At 32.3% G+C, this 17,059-nt stretch overlaps 3 protein-coding genes and 1 long non-coding RNA gene across 12 annotated transcripts; 3 read left to right on the top strand and 1 right to left on the bottom strand.

The window, feature by feature from the left end:
• Positions 1 to 7,668: 7,668 nt before the first annotated feature.
• On the bottom strand, positions 7,669 to 10,524 carry LOC145041387 (uncharacterized). Of its 9 annotated transcripts, none has more exons than XR_013680152.1 (7): positions 10,306 to 10,522; positions 9,903 to 10,214; positions 9,678 to 9,815; positions 9,261 to 9,372; positions 8,970 to 9,159; positions 8,283 to 8,374; positions 7,669 to 7,883 (listed from the first exon to the last, which is right to left on the bottom strand). It is a non-coding gene; the product is annotated as an uncharacterized LOC145041387 (long non-coding RNA). The 9 variants fall into 9 exon arrangements; XR_013680153.1 differs by lacking the exon at positions 7,669 to 7,883 and having other exon boundaries at positions 7,986 to 8,374; positions 9,903 to 10,077; positions 10,175 to 10,214; positions 10,306 to 10,520; XR_013680157.1 differs by lacking the exon at positions 7,669 to 7,883 and having other exon boundaries at positions 7,986 to 8,374; positions 9,903 to 10,077; positions 10,175 to 10,214; positions 10,310 to 10,520.
• A 2,437-nt stretch (positions 10,525 to 12,961) lies between these two features.
• LOC145039371 (uncharacterized) lies at positions 12,962 to 13,765 on the top strand. The gene has a single exon (XM_078987434.1). It carries the CDS (start codon positions 12,962 to 12,964, stop codon positions 13,763 to 13,765), a length of 804 nt encoding a protein of 267 aa, XP_078843560.1.
• Positions 13,766 to 13,879: 114 nt separating this feature from the next.
• LOC145039370 (uncharacterized) lies at positions 13,880 to 14,413 on the top strand. Its single transcript, XM_078987433.1, has one exon. It carries the CDS (start codon positions 13,880 to 13,882, stop codon positions 14,411 to 14,413), a length of 534 nt encoding a protein of 177 aa, XP_078843559.1.
• Positions 14,414 to 15,729: 1,316 nt separating this feature from the next.
• On the top strand, positions 15,730 to 16,746 carry LOC145041386 (nudix hydrolase 1-like). The gene is made up of 2 exons (XM_078989417.1): positions 15,730 to 15,936; positions 16,264 to 16,746. The coding sequence occupies exons 1-2, from the start codon at positions 15,807 to 15,809 to the stop codon at positions 16,557 to 16,559; spliced, it is 426 nt and encodes a 141-aa protein (XP_078845543.1). The 5' UTR covers positions 15,730 to 15,806; the 3' UTR covers positions 16,560 to 16,746.
• The last annotated feature ends 313 nt before the right edge of the window (positions 16,747 to 17,059 follow it).

Here is a 17,059-nt window from a genome sequence, read left to right as displayed (position 1 = left end):
TTTACCTGAGTGTTGGAAAATTGGAATAGGAATTCAGCTTTACGTTGAGGACCAATTATCAATTGGGTGTTATTTGATGATGTTAGCGCATTGATTTTTCAGACAAGCAGTTTGAGAATTTAGTAGAGACATTCAACAGCTTGAGGTGAGTGTCCTCACTATGTTTGACGGGTCGAAGGCACCAATGTCGCCCCATGATTTGTTATAGATAGGATGCTAGTTGTTTGTGTGACTCTTTCATTTGTTGTATTTGATGTGTATACCAGGTGCGGCCCGATGCCAGGTACGGCCTGATGGATGTGATGAGGTGGGGCCTATCTCATGATATTGACAGACATGATTCGAGCAGGGTCCAATGGTTGTTGAGCATGGCCCTTTGTATGTATGATATGTGGTATTATGGGCAAATCACTAAGCTTTGTGCTTACGGTTTAGTGTTTATGGTTTCAAGTACTTCCTATACAAAAGGGAGGGGCCCGGTGTGACTACACTGCATCCACCCATGTTTCTGCAACTTTATAATTTTAGGATTAAATTTTGATAACTGTTTTTACCTTACTACACCTATGAATGATTAGAAACGTTAAATGGTGTTTATGGTTGAATTAACAATGAAAATTTTACCTTCCAAGGCTCACGACGTGAACCATAGAAGGGTAACGACGTGAGGGGTAATTAAATGAAGAAGTTGTATTTATATTGTGCTTACGATGTGTTGAGCGCTACAACCCAAGCCCATGATATTTTAGGGTTCCCTTCGTATTTAATCCCCCTTAAATCGGTTTTAGGGTTCAATTCTCAGCCCCCACCACCCTCTAACTCGGAAAATCCTAACCCTAATCTATTTTGGTGATTTTCGATCCATGTTGGTGATTTGGTGGCTAGAAGAAGGAGAATAAGATGTTTTAAGAGTGTTGGTCTAGCACGGAAGCTTCATCATCATCATCATCTTGTGTATATTATGGAGCTTTGTATGTGTCCATGATTTAACCTTTATGATTTTAAATGGCTATATCTAGATTCTTGTCCGTTTTCCTTCATGGATGTTGAAGTTTGCATGGAAGAGATCCATAGAGTTGGCAACTTTATGATCTCCAAGGGTCCCTAAAGCATCTCATCTTTTGGATCTGAAGTTTGGTGGTGATTTATGAAGGTGAACGTGGGTTGCACCTGATCCCACATTGATTGGGAAGGAGAACTAAGCATTCCTTATAAGGGGTGTGGATACCTTCCTTGTCACAATGCGTTTTAAATCCATGAGGATAGCAGATCCCATAAGAACTTTGTAGTTAAGTGTGCCCGGGCGAAAGCAATCTAAGGATGGATGATCCCCTGGGAAGTATTCGTGTTGGAGGCCAAAGCGGACAATATTGTGATACGTGCCATAGGGGGATGTTACAAATGGTATTAGAGCTAGGGCATGGGTCTATGTGTTCGACAGGGTCATCAAACCATGTAATGGGGGGTGAAGGTAGGTTGCACCTGATCCCATACCGGTTGGGAAGGAGAACTAAGCATTCCTTATAAGGGGTATGTATACCTTATCTGTCACAATGTGTTTTAAAGTCGTGAGGGCAACAGATCCCATAAGAACTCTGCAGTTAAGCATGCCCGTACGAGAGCAATCCAGGGATGGGTGACCCATTGGGAAGTTTTCATGCCATAAGCCCAAAGCGGAAAATACTGTGATATGTGCCAGAGGGGGATGTTACAAATGTACGAATTTGGGATCATTTCTTGTTATTTGATCAAATTAAGGTTAAGGAGATGCATGGGGATGTATATCTATCAAGTAATCAATTTTATTGACCTTAGAAGTCCCTTTAAGCCACTGTTAAGTTGGGTTTGATGGCTGAATGGATTAAGCACATTTGATATTCGTTTTAGCTTTAGGGTGTCCTCACGATGTGAGACATGAGGTCTTACGACATGAGCACAAAGAAACCAAGTTACTGAGTTGAATGAGTAAGGAACGAGTCGTTGATACGGATCATATGGGTTGTCACGATGCAACCAAGGTCTGGTACGATGTGAGATGTTGTTTTAGGCTTTTTGAACTTAATGGGCCACCAGTGTTTTGAATTTCGGCCTTCTTGTGCTTGAGCCCATTTTGGGCTTTGGGCTTATTTAGGAAGTTGGACCATTTTAGGCTTTTGGATTGGGCCTTAGATTTTGAACCGAGTAACAAAAGGGTAAAATGGACTTTTACCTAAGTGTTGGATAATTGGACTAGGATTTCAGCTTTATGTTGTGGACTAATTATTAACTGGGAGGCGATATGGCTAAAGAACTTCATCGGAGACCTTGGAGTTGCACCTACCATAGCCTATGGAGATTTTCTGTGATAACGAAGGTGTGGTTGCCTTGACTAAGGAACCGAGGGATCATGGCAGATCTAGGCATATCGATAGAAAATATCATTTAATAAGACATCGGGTAGAAGAGGGGCTCCTCGTAATAAAGAGGGTATCGTCATAGGAGAACCCAACAGATCCCCTTACGAAGGGACTGAGTAGGGTTAAGCACTTACAGCACGCTAGGAGCATTGGGCTGAAGGACGATATTAGTTTTAGTGTTTAGATAGCTTTTAGAAACTTGTAATAGATAAATTGTAATTAACATTTAATGATTAAATAAAGGAGTATTATTTATGAGTAAAGTTACTATCTTGTGTTAATTATTTACTATTGTTTCACTTTTCATGTTTTGACATCCTAAATAATAAGATCATTTAAACTATCCACAGTCGAGCATACGTTAGAAGTAAGTATGAAAGAAGACTGTCATGAATTGGCTTGTAGACTGTCTAAAGCATTTAGACATAGAAAAGGTTTGTTGCAACGTTCATGAGTGCTCCTAAAATAATATTTGAGGATTGGATTAAACCCACGCTCACATGACTCACTTCATGGAATTTAATCACGAGTGATTGTGAGATGATAATATCATATAGTCTTTAAACCTAGATATATGAGTTGTTGTTTACGAGTTGGTTGTGCATTGATAATGCGTAAACGCATCAGTAACTTGATGTTATAAAATACATTATTATGTATGATTTGATGAGTAAATAATACAATCATATAAGTCGAAGTTTATGTGTTCCTTTTATCCTACGAGGTTAAAAGCGATATCTTAGGCCCCTCGATGATTTGGTTTGACTTATGTGTCGGGCCCAGTCAGGACTGAATTGATGTGTTAAATTAAGTTCTATGTCAGACAGATCAAAGATCGAAAAACAAACTGCTGGACAATAAGTATGACTATGTTCCATGTAATTGTCCACATGATATCTTGAGAACGGAGGACTATACGATCCCTTATCTAAAGGACATGTCAGAGTTCGACAGCGGCTTTTGATAGCTACGATTACTAATAGGATTTTTAAGTTGTACTTGCATTTATAGTTATTAGACTTATACAAGTGGGAGACTGTTGGATTAGGTGTTTAAGCCCATAACTATAATTGGTATGTACTTGACCCGATAGTAGCATTGTCCTTTTGGGTTACCTTCACCAAAGCAACTTGACTGGATGAATAATGGAGAAAGAGGATAAATGTGATTTATTAATATATTATTTGAATAATATATTAAAAGAGAAATCATATTATATAATTAACATTGTTCAATAATTAATTAAGAATTAATTTGTGGTCAAAAGAGGTTAATTGAATTAAGGGGACTGATATTGTAATTATAAGATAATTGCAGAAATGGGTTGAGGACCTCTTGGATAAGAGGTGGACAAAATCTTATGGAAGCACATTAGGATTTTGTCCAAGGCTAGGAGTTCTGGAAGGTTCATATGGACTGCTTAGGGCTTAAGCAACCAGATTAGGTATTTGACCGAAACCCTAATTCATCATATATATATATATATATATATATATATATATATATATATATATATATATATATATATATATATATATATATGTTAACCCCATTGGCATCCAATTTTCAGCTACATTGAACCCTAAGGATCTCTAGAGCCGAAAATATCACTCATCCTCTCTCTCCAACATTCTCCAATTTATTTTGGTGTTTGTGATCGATTAGAGATATTATATTTGTGATTCTAGGCTCTCAAAGGCAAGGATCTTCAAGCTACAATTGAAAGGTAACATTCTTATTTGTTTGTTTATGTTGATTTCGATTTTTGTATGCTAGAACTAGGGTTTACAAGAATTGAATGATTATTTTACGTACAATTAGAAAAACCTAGATCCAAAGCTTTAGGATGTGCACCATAGGATTTTTGTTTTGCTCATAACCCAACAATACTTTCTATAACATGATATTGATAGCATTTCATGTAATGCAATATGAAGTTGACTTAAACGCAAGTGTATAACTATTATTTGTGTGTTCTTGACTTCATAGTGATGTTACTAGTCCTTTTGTTAATAATGTTGTACTTAGTAGCATTGTTCTGCACATCAATTGTCAATTAATAGAGAGGTTGTTAATCACATTGTACTAATGTCCTTGTTATTAATAGGATTGATAATAACATTTTACTTAATATCATTGTTATTAATAGCATCGATAATAGCATTGTACTAAATATAATTGCTATTAATAACATTTATACTAGCATTCTACTTAATATCATTATTATTAACTAGAGGGGGTTTCTCGCGCGTTGCGCGGGGCGGAACATGTTCGCTTTTTGAGACAAATAATGAAGTACATTGCATGAATTGGTATCCACATTAAATTATGTTGCTATTCTATGTAATTCGCCATCAATCAAATGAGTGGAAATGTAACAATAAATCATGTTAGTAAAAGAAATAGAATATCATATTTCAATAGATTTTAAAAAACAATGAAAATGCAATCTTATATTCTTCTTTGATTTCATTTCCTTGAATGACCAAATCACACACCAAAGAAAAACATCACCATTTGTACTTAAGAGAGAAAACAGGTTGCAAAAAACAAAAAACTTAAATGATTTTCTAACCAAAAATAAATAGTATATCCATTGCAGGTTACCAAAAATAGATGTTGTGCTAGAATCTCCCACAAAACAAAAACAACACCATTTGTACTCGAGAGAGAAAACAGGTTACATGTCTCCTTGCCAATATTGATTTTGTTAATGGACGCCATTGTTGACATCTCTTTTGCTCATTCTGTGATTAGCATAAACTTTCCATTCATTTATAATCAATATATTAAAATACTTTTTACAAAAAAAAAAGAAAAAAAAAAGAACTATACTGATTAAGGGCATTCAAATAATAGAAGATAAAATAAGATAACTAACCTATATCCTGCTTCCTATTAGTAGACTGCTTGCTGTTAGGGTGCAAAGTCACGCTTTGATGAGGCTTTATCCACTTGTATGTGTGATGAGTTGGCTTTCCTTTATAAGGAAGTGAGTGGCACTCATTTTATGTAAGGAACCATTTGAAGTGTTAGACTAGAGAGAGAAACTTTGTACAAACCCATTTGTATATTCTTTCTAGATCTAATATGAGCTTAAAAAGATTTATTTACTCCTTGTGTTCTTGATTTTAGATGATGATTCACCAGATCTTTCATATTTCGCACATGCCATCATAATCAACACCACTACAATTAGTATTAGAGCGGGTGTTCTTGATTGGATCAAGAATTGATCCTTGATGGCTATCTTGATTTGGTGATTCTTCATGTTCTTATTGATCTTCGTGTTTAGAGAGTGTTTTGTGTTCTAGAAATCGAATTTTTCCTTGATTTGATCAATAATTCAATTCTCTCCCTCTAGAATACTTGTTTGTATCACTTTCTCTCTCTAGAAAACCCATTCGAAATCACTTTCTCTCTCTAGAAAACTTCAAGTTGTTGTGATCATGGTAAATTTGCCTTACAATTCTTGGATTGTGATCATTGAAGATATCAAATACATTGTCAATAAAGATCAATATTATGGGTTGGTGTTAAACAAGTTGATATATTGGGAAACTATGGTTTCTTATAGAGGATTGAAGGATGATCATGGAAGCTTAATATTTCAACCACTTTGTGAGATCAAATGGTTGGATGATATTACATGGTCCATATCAACTCGTAGTAGTGATAAGAATGGAGAAGAAAAATATTTGTTCAATAAGAAATATGTTTCTCTTATTGAAGACCCAAATGATCTTCGTGCTCTTAAGTTTGTTGAAGTTCTTGACAATGGAGTTCAATGTGATGTTATTAATGTTTGAGAAAAAGGAGTTCAAGTTGATTCTTTTAATGAAAAAGTTTTTTGCTCAATTGGAGTTCAAACCGATGATATTTTTTGTTCTTATGATTCGTTTGAAGGTATGATTCCTTATCGGAAGCCGATGATCCAAGAAATTCACAAATATCAAACTCCAAAAGATTTGATTCAAACTCACAAAGTTCAAGTTGTGGAAAGTGGGTTTGTTCATGAAATCAAGACTTCAAGATGCAAAAAGATGAGAAAGAAAAAGAAAAGAAGATCAATCATAAAAACAAGCAGGTTTACTCACAAAAATCGCCAAATGTTGTGAAGTCTAAATCCGTGAAGCAAATTTGGGTTCCAAAGCAACAATCTCCAAGTGTTGCATTGGATTTAAAGGCAAAACTCAATAGTGTTGGTGGTTCTTTTGAAGATGTTCTTGGATAGTTGAAGAACACGAAGAACATGAAGAACAAGTTGTACAACATGCATCGTGATTGGTACAATGTTCAAATCGGAGATTTTCTCATTCCGACAAAAGAACCAAGATCTTCTAAAATTGATTCGTTCGTTGCAAATGGATCTCGATTCGTCAAAAAGGTATCTCAAATTCTCAAATGGATTCCAAAACGTCCATGATTTTGATTCGTGCTTTACGTTTTTTTTTTTATCGATTTGATTTTTGGATCTATTCCGTTTCAACCCCATTGTTGATCCAATAATTTTTTTAAGATCAAATCCAACCAAAAACAAAATCTAAATTCGAATACTACTCATGTCCAAATTCGTTGAGCCCAATCAATTTCGTATTCCAATTATTATTCAATTAACCATTTTGAAGCCCAAAAGTTAAATCCAGTTATTGTTCATCTTTTATTCAAAGTTCAAGCCCAATTTACAATCTAAAGAGTTTGTAATCGGATCATCTCAAGTCCATTCTCTTATATATGGATTTGATATCATTTAATTAAAGAAAAGCCAATTGATATGCATGTGCTTTCCATGGTTGTACATTATGATCCAAACATCTGAATTTTTTTTCAGTTGATCGTTTGATCATCGTTTGTTTTGTGAGATCCGATTTTATCCATCGTTCTTAACAATCGTGTGTTGTTGATTGTTAATCATAATTTAGGAATCGATTTCATATGATTCTTATATGATGAAATGGATTTTATTCGAGTCATATCTTAGAAATCAGAAATTGGTACATTGATTTTGATGAAATTAATCAAGATCTGTGGACTTTTTGTGAAGAACATGAGAAAAACAGTTTATTCATCATGTTTTTAATCTAAAATCGGTCAATAGAATCATGAATTTGGTATTTGATTTCAAAAAGTCAAAATTAGGAAAAGTCAACATCTGTGTTCTTGGTTTGGTTTATAATAGATATGGGGAAGATGGACTGAGTTGAGTCGATAGTCGAATCCTTTGAAGAAGTTGAGATCGATTTTGGTTGTTGTTGGTATGTTGATCAAAATACACTCGAAATGTAAAATACATTATTGGAACAAAAAAACATGTAAAATACATTGCTCATATATATTATTAGAACAAAAAGAAAAAAACATATAAAATACATTGCTCATATAATATTTTCAAAATATAAAATATATAAAATATTTTTGATTTTGGTTGTTGTTGGTATGCTGAATTTGGTGTTTGATTTCGATTTTCAAAATATTTTGCCATTTATCCTGTGAAATAAATATATATATATTATTAGAACAAAAGAAAAAAAAACATATAAAATACATTGCTCATATTAGTATCGAAATGTAAGTAGATTGCAAAAGGAATTGTATAAGAACTAAAAGTGTAATCCTAAGTTGCAAAAGGCAATAATACACTCGGTGATCCTGAAATGATCAATTTAACCCTATTTCACTTCCTACCATTATCAACTCCCATCCTAGTTACATAAAACATTTGATGTACTTGAATTAGTGTAGAAGACATCATTTAGACATATAATTACTCATAAATGTGGAGGGTTAAAGAAGCTTCAAAACAGGCAAAGAATTATAAATAATGTCAAAAAAGAAATAACTCTTTCACCCATCAACTCCATTTGGAAAAAAATAATCAAACAATACCTATTTGAATCTTTCTTTAAGTGTAAAAAGGGGACCACGACTTTGACTTTCTTTGACTGATAATGAAATTGTGATCTCCCCAGCGTTTTCACCTAAAAAAGTATAATATTGTCTTCATCACTACAAAAAATAATCAAGTAACTAAATTGATTTAATTGTAAAAAAAAATCATTATAACAATGAAATAAAAGACTAACCATACAAATCGCTTTCGCAAAAGACTGTTTTACCCTTTTGTCATGTAAAATATAATAAGTGTAGTACTTTGTTCATTTTAAATGTTAGATCACACACACAAAAAAAAAAAAAAAAAAAAAAAAAAAAAAAAAAAAAAAATTCAATATTACTTATCATATACATGGTAAATGCTCTTTTTTATATTAGTAAATTATATGTCACTACAATGCCTTAACGGGATGTTACAAAAAAAAAGTAAGATAAAAATAAAAATAATAGAAAAATAACCAATTTCCTAAATGAAAAACTACGATAAAAGATTTATTAGAAAATATGAGTAACCAACATAATGTTCATTATACATTAAGTTCCATTACCAATTACGCATTGAAAATAAATTAAAAGTAATCAAAAGTATCAACCAAAGTAACAAAATTGTCTTAATGCAAGATTATTTGTATAGAAAATTTAAATAGAAAAACAATTGTTCTGAAAAGTAAAACCATTTACCTCTTTAATGTCGAGATCAATAGGTTCTGTTAGGCTTCATTTGTGGGTGATAGGCATGTGGTTTTTGTATTTGACAAATTTTCGTTGGTATCGAGAGCATAAACTTCATCAGGGTTGCAGTCGAAATCTGTTGTTTTTTCAATGAGTTTTTTACGACGTGTTGCTGCCTATTATCACTGGGCTGATGAATCTAATGTTAAAGAAGCAAAGTTTTTCTAAAAATAATCTTGGTAACCCGTCAAGAAATGTGTATTAGGAATCTAAAATATGTGATAACGTAATATATAATACCCTGATTTTTCTGCCAAAATTCCTCTTTGCTTTCTTGTTCCTGTATCTTGAGAATGTTTGCATACGGTCTCCATGGTTAGTGGTAATTGCCCAAGGGGAGAATGAATCAGGTCTGTCATAAAACAAAAACACTATCAATAAGAAACAACTCAAGTTGGTCTTTTTCTTGATTTTAGAATACCATATAAGTTTGTGATTTGATTTACAAAACACTGCTGTCGACTTGTAACAGGAGCATCAACAACAACAACAACATCAACAACAACAACAACAATAATAATAATAATAATAATAATAATAATAATAATAATAATAATAAACCTTAAAAATCATGAACACATCAGTGTTAGTGGTTTATACATTGTAGTTAAAAAGAAATAAAATTTGAAGTGTTTATAAACATAACTAACTAATTACCGTTTTACCCTTATTCAAAAGGATTCTTTTGGAGAGAATCATCATTAGTTAATGATTGAGTATATAGTTTAATTGTTGAAGCCTTTGCAGCACCTCTTTTTGGTTAAAAGGTTGTCAACAACACATCTCCAATCAGCCCTATCAATAATACAAAAGCAGATAATTATCAATAAATGGAGTGAATAAAAGTGTAAAGATTAAGTCAAAAAAATGATATAAAATTACCTGAAATCAACCAATGCTTTATCTCAATTCCACATAATCACCAGGGACACAGTAAAAGATCGACAACATCATAGTGCTTGGAAATCCGTGCATCCACAGAGCACAACAGATGTAAGAAACATTAACATTTGGTTGTAAAATTTCTTCGAGCACTTGGTGTGCATCATCAAACTCACTTTCAAATTTCACAATAAAGAATGAAAAAACAAAATCCAAATTATACCGAAATTGAACAATAGCTTTGTTCAAATGCGAAATGAAAGTCTGCTTACCTGCAAATCACAAATCGCCTGTGGTGTAGACGTCGAACAACTGAAAGTCGATGGAAAAACGATGGAAAAATCCAAATTATACCGAAATCGAACAATAGCTTCGTTCAAATCCGAAATGAAAGTTTGCTTACCTACAATCGCAAAGCGTCTGTGGTGTAGACGTCGAACCGCTGAAAGTCGATGGAAAATAGGTGTCAGCCTGAAGCCAAAAGTCAATTAATTGCGACAGTGAAGTCTCAACTTCGGCGATGATAATTTTAGGGGTAATTTGACGAAGGACAAAGGAAGAAGCGCAGGCTAAACGTGGACCTCAAGAATGGGCTTTAGGGCACAAAATCAACATCGAGAAGGGACTTGGTAAAAAAAGAGGGAAGCTTGATTTAGCCAGAGGTAGATGAACACGACAACGGTGGTTACGGGCAGTCTCGGCCCAATACATGGGCTAGGTGGGCTTAGTCCCAGGGCATCAAAAAATTAGGGGCATAAAATTTGTCCAACAAGTTATACTATATATATATATATATATATATATATATATATATATATATATATATATATATATATATATATATATATATATATATCGGAACTTTGGCCTAGAACTTAAGTCCAGCACCAACAGCAGTCCAAGAAGAAAAGAGGCGTGACTCTCTTGAGGCGTCTATACGAGAGCTGAAGCGGAAGCGGCCAAGCGGGAGATTACTTCGTGAGCGCCAAGATGCTGTCGAGAACTTCAATCGTCAATTTTATAACGGGAACCCTTGAAAATCGTGGAGATCGAGACTCTTAATCGCTGTCTATGGTCCGATTTCTATTCACCTTTCTCCGTTTCTTATTCTATCTCTCTTTCAGTCTCTATCTTATTCCCGATTTTGTATTCTATCTCTCGAGACTCTTAATCGTGGAGATCGAGACTCTTTCAGTCTCTACCATTCGATTAAATTGAATTTTTTTCCTTCATTCGGAGTTGTATCAACGATTCATAGGTGTAGCAACGATTTGGGTTGGATTTTTTTTTTCTGTCTAAAGCAAGAGGAAAACAGAATTTCTGTCTAAAGCAAGAGGAAAACAGATTTGTAAAATCGGTGAGTTCTTTTTTTTCGTTTGTTTGTTTCTTATTTCTTTCTAAAATTTCTGACATGAATCATCAATTCATCATATTCATATCTTCACTCTATTTGATTAAATGATTGGGTGATTAGGTCAATGGTTGATTACTTGATTTTGTGATGTGAATAGAGGAGGCTTGAAGGCATATCTGAAAGCTGAAAATCAAAAAAGCATGGTCTGATTTCGGTTTTTTTTTTTTTTTTTTTTAATTTTGGTGAGTTCTTTACTTCTCTACTTGTCTTCTGATTATGTATTTCATTATTTATTATTATGTATTTCATTATTTCTGATTATGTATTTCATTATTTCAGAAGGCATATATGAAAAGTGAAAGCTGTAAAACGAAAAAGAACTGTGATTTTGATTTTTTTTCCTGATTTAGGTGAGTTATTTACTATTCTTCTAATTCAATTTTACCATTTTCTGTTTCATTTTAATATATGTAATTTCGTTTTTGTAAACTTTTTGTGTTTTTGTTTCTTGTTTTTGTGATGTGAATCAAGAATCAGGATTCAGGAGGCTTCTTTATTCTGATATTTGACAACTGTGAAGCTGTGAAGGTTGCTCAAATTTTGCTGCTGTGTGTTATTGTTCAGGTTGTATCTTTCCTTCATTCCTTGTTTAGTGTTTATAAGTAGATTTGTTTTGTTTTAAATATGATTCCCTGAAAACAACCATCGGGTGCACAAAATAGAAAACGAAAAAAGAAAAGAACAACAAGAGGCTAATGAATTAAGAGGGTCTTTGAATAAATTTTTGGTTAGAAATCAAAATGTTAGTGATTTTGAAAAAAATGATAATTTTAATATTCCACCAAGTACTTCCAATGATTCGGTTGATCTTTCTAATGATTTTGATAAAAATGACTTTGTTGAGAAAGACAAACCAAGTGATTCTAATATTTTTTATCCTAAAGTATGGGATGATTTAGATTCAGAAATGAAAGATTTACTAATAGAAAAAGGGTCAAATAGAGAAATTGATACAAACATAATTTTTCCAAAAGACGCACTTGGTAGACATTTTTCTTTTGATTTTTATACACGTAAATTAAAAAATGGTGATTGTTTTGATAGAAAATGGTTAGTGTATTCAAACGAACTTGATAAAGTTTTTTGTTTTTGTTGTAAACTTTTTAAAACCGTTCGAACTAAAAGTAATTTGGCAACCGAAGGAATTAAAGATTGGAAGCATCTTAGTGAAACATTAAAACAACATGAAAATAGTTCTGATCATATGGTTTGTTTAAGAACTTGGACTGAAACACGTATTAGGTTAAATAAAAATGAAACAATTGATAAAGAGCTACAAGTAATGATTAAAAAAGATACCGAACATTGGAAAGAAGTTATGGTTAGAATTATTTCTGTTGTCAAATGTTTAGCAAAAAATAACTTAGCTTTTCGTGGTACAAATGAAAAAATTTATGAAAACTCAAATGGTAATTTTTTAAGTGTAATTGAATTAATTGTTGAATGGGATCCGGTAATGAAAGAAAATTTTCGAATGATTAAAGACAAAGAAACACATAATCATTATCTTAGTCATAAAATTCAAAATGAATTAATTGATATGTTGGCATCCGAGGTAAAAAGTGCAATTATTAAAAAAATAAAAAATGCAAAATATTTTTCTGTAATTCTTGATTGCACTCTGGATGCTAGTCACCAAGAACAAATGACTTTGATTATAAGATGTGTAGATTTGGAAAACGTTCCACTAAAAGTAGAAGAGTTTTTTTTAGAATTTTTAAATGTAGAAGATACATCCGATCTAGGTCTTTTTAATGTTTTACAAGATGCTCTAAAATCTCTTGATTTGGATATTAATTATATTTGTGGTCAAGGGTATGATAATGGGACAAATATGAAAGGAAAACACCAAGGTGTTCAAAAACGATTGCTTGATATAAATAGTAGAGCTTTTTATATGCCTTGTGGATGTCATACTTTAAATTTGGTTTTATGTGATATGGCAAATTCTTGTCAAAAGGCAAAAACTTTTTTTGGTACATGCCAAACGATTTATAATGTTTTTTCTAATTCAACAAAAAGATGGAGTGTTTTACTTCAATTTATAGATGATCTAACACTTAAATCATTATCATCTACTCGTTGGAAAAGCCATATTGAACGTGTTAAAGCAATAAAAACACAATTTTCCCAAATAAGAAAAGCTTTAAAAAAATTATCTATAGAAAGTGATAATGGACAAGTGTGTAGAGATGCTGATTCATTAGTAAATGGTGAATTTTCTAGTTTTGAGTTTATTTTAAGTTTAGTTATATGGTATGAAGTTTTGTACAAAATTAATTTGGTTAGTAAAAAGTTACAATCCAAAGAAATGCTTATTGATGTTGCTGTAAAAAATTTAGAAGGGTTAATTAATTATTTTGAAGGATATAGGGAAAGTGGGTTTGACTTTGCTATTAGTGAAGCTAAAGAAATAGCAAATACTGTTAAAGTTAAACCCGAATTTTAAAAAAAACGTGATTATAAAAGAAAAAAACAATTTGATGAAATTCCAAATACCGAAAGAGAACACCAATATTCTCAAGAAGCATTTAAAAGAGATTATTGTATTGTTATAGTAGATATGGCTCTTGTTCAATTGAAAAGTAGATTTGAACAAATGCAATATTTTGAATCTATATTTGGTTTTTTATTTGATGGTTCCAAATTAGTTTCTTTAGATTATGATAAATTAAAAAAATGTTGTTTAAATCTTGAGTCCAACTTGACAAGTGGTGAAGAATGTGATATTGATGGAATTGGTTTATTTATTGAGTTACAAATTTTGCAGAAAATGTTACCTAATGAAGCATACAAATGTGAAGGTCCTTGGACATCTATTCAAATAGTGGAGTATGCAAGAAGAATGGATATGTTCCCTAATGTTTTGGTTGCATATAGAATCTTATTGACAGTGCCGGTTACGGTTGCTTCCGCGGAAAGAAGTTTTTCAAAATTAAAGCTTTTGAAATCGTATCTCCGAAGTACTATGTCTCAAGAAAGATTGAATGGATTATCACTTTTAAGTATTGAAAGTGATTTTCTACAAAATATTGATTATTGTAAAATAAGAGATATTTTTGCTTCAAAAAATGCACGAAGACAACGGTTTAGATGATTTTTGTAGGTTTCGTTTGTATTGTATTGATTGTTTGATTATAAAATTTACTATATTTTTTATTTTCTAAATTTTTTATATATAAAGGCATAAAATTTTTTATCTCGCTCCGGGTAGTAAAAAACAATGAACCGGCCCTGGTTACAGGAGAGGTGGAGAGGATGATTCTCAGAAATTGGGGAGCACAACATCGTGAGAAGTAGCGATTTCTTGAACATATAGAAGAGCAAACACTCACAGAGGGTTTAGGAGGCATCGAGATGAGGTGGTGAATTTTTGTGGATAGACTATACTAAAACCTTGAGGAAGAAAAAGGCGATGAAGAATGAAAGAGAAAGAGAAAATAAGAATGGAACACGTGGAAAATAAAAGAAGCATAACAGAACATGTGGAAAAGTAAAAGGCAGTAAAATGTAAAATAAATACTGTTTGATACAAAGGCAGGAACGTCTAAAATAAATACCGTTTCACACCCAGACGAAAAAAAAAATCTAAAAAATAAACCTAAACAGAAATAGACAAAAAAAGGAGCGATTTTACTATTGCTAACTTTCATTCTTTATAATATATATATATATATATATATATATATATATATATATATATATATATATATATATATATATATATATATATATATATATATAACATTTATGCATTTGTTAATAGCATTGTTCTTAATGTAATATGTAGGTCACCTAAAAGCACATCTATAACTATTTTGTATGTGTTATTTACTTACTAACAATTTTTTGAATAAGATTTAATAACATTGTCTTAATAGACGATTATAACAAGATGAGTACACAATTTTGATTGGTTTGACAATATAATATCCAAGTGTTAAATCGATGATAGTTGACAAAAAAATTCAATATAGCAATCATATTTGAATTATGATTGATACGACACATATTAACATGTTTTTTTTTATGTAATGTCATTGTTCCATCAAAATGTTTACAAAAAAAAAAAAAAAAAAAAAAAAAAAAAAAAAAAAAAAAAATACAACGCATTATAAATTTTAGAAAGGCAGATTGTACTAACGCACTATTTACTATTTACATGAATTAGTCGTTTTAGCATCCACTATCTAACAAAAGCAATAATAACATCTAACTCTCCATTAGCCTATTTTAAACCAAATCAATGAATTTTTTATTTAAAAAGTTATAAAAGTTTTATAATTCAAGGTTTTAAAATAGAAATAAAATTTATAGTTTTTATAATTAAATCAATATTACAAATATTGGTAATTGATAACAACATGAAAATAGTACATTTTAAAGTATTAATTTCGTCGTGATCAAGATATTCAAAATGAGTGTGCCATTTGATATTCATAAAATTCCCTTTATTAGTCAAAATAGTTGGACCTTTGGAGAACGGAACGATGTCGCCGGCGCCGGAAATCGGCGTTGCTGTGTTTATATTGAAGAATGATCAGATACTTTTCGGCCGCCGCCGCTCCTCTTCTATTGGTGCATACACCTATGCCCTCCCCGGCGGCCACCTTGAGTTCGGTCAGTTCTCCTCCTTTAACCCCTTATCACGTTTTACCCTAATGCTCATCAATATTATCCCCTGTTTCGCTATATTCTCATTTGACCTTTGTTTCGAAGATGAAATGGAAATCAACCTTTAATTTTGAATCATTATAAGGATATATTCCATATAACCTTTTCTGAACTTCTGATAACTTTCCCCCCTTCAAATCGTAACGATAATCGGAGAAAATCGCTGGATTCAACGCCGATAAATCAATTGCATACTGTTATGTATATGAACAATCTGTAAAGCAGGGGAACAATTGATAAACATATAGTGATTTGGTTAAAATGGAATCACAGGTGAAAGCTTTGAGGAATGTGCAGCAAGAGAGGTGAAGGAGGAAACAGGACTAGAGATCAAGAACATAGAGTTCTTAACAGCAAACAGTTTCGTTCTTTCTGATAAAGTGCATCTTGTTGCTGTGTTCATGCGTTCAAATCTTTCAGACCTTGAGAAAACTCCTCAAAACCTCGAGCCTGATAAGTGTGAAGGTTGGGTTTGGCATGATCTGAAGAATCTCCCTGAACCGATGTTTGGACCACTGAAAACAATGCTGGATAATGGCTTCAATCCCTTCCCTACCGAATCAAAATGATGAAGGAGTTCAGTTATATCAATTGATGTATGCAACTTTTTAGCATAATGATAAAGCTTGTTGCTTGTGTAATTGATTTTGAATAACACTCTGATTGATCTCAATATGCTTCATATGTAATTGATGTGACCTGAGACACATCTAATTCCATGAAGAAACAAAATCAAACTTGGTTTTGTGTGATCGATATGCAGCTTAATATTTTACAGGCTTAACAACAGAGTAAACCATAAGTTCTATTGGAAATGGACATGTAATTAAGAGATGATCATCACCACAACCATGGTAGCATGGTGATCGAAAAGTTCATGGTATTTAATAACCAAGAGTTTTTGATCGTTTGATTGAAAAATTAACGACTACGATTAAAATCAGTTAACAAACAGTTGCAAACAATTACACATGGTTAAAAAAGTCAAGACCCTATGGTCGTTGGATGAATTTCATCAAACGGAGTATGTGGTTTGATTATATAATTTGGATGTTTTTGAACCCAAAGT

This window comes from Lactuca saligna, chromosome 4, assembly GCF_052625555.1.
Source record: "Lactuca saligna cultivar CGN05327 chromosome 4, ASM5262555v1, whole genome shotgun sequence".
NCBI lineage: Eukaryota > Viridiplantae > Streptophyta > Magnoliopsida > Asterales > Asteraceae > Lactuca > Lactuca saligna.
The sequence above is the reverse complement of the archived record's forward strand: the minus strand, read 5'-3'. Positions and strand labels throughout refer to the sequence as shown.

Excerpts from the sequence above, each read along its gene's own strand:
- LOC145039371 (XM_078987434.1), top strand. The coding sequence starts at position 12,962 with ATGACTTTGATTATAAGATGTGTAGATTTGGAAAACGTTCCACTAAAA.
- LOC145039370 (XM_078987433.1), top strand. The coding sequence starts at position 13,880 with ATGGCTCTTGTTCAATTGAAAAGTAGATTTGAACAAATGCAATATTTT.
- LOC145041386 (XM_078989417.1), top strand. The coding sequence starts at position 15,807 with ATGTCGCCGGCGCCGGAAATCGGCGTTGCTGTGTTTATATTGAAGAAT. Across the intron at positions 15,937-16,263 it reads CGGCGGCCACCTTGAGTTCG|GTGAAAGCTTTGAGGAATGT; the intron begins GTCAGTTCTCCT and ends ATGGAATCACAG.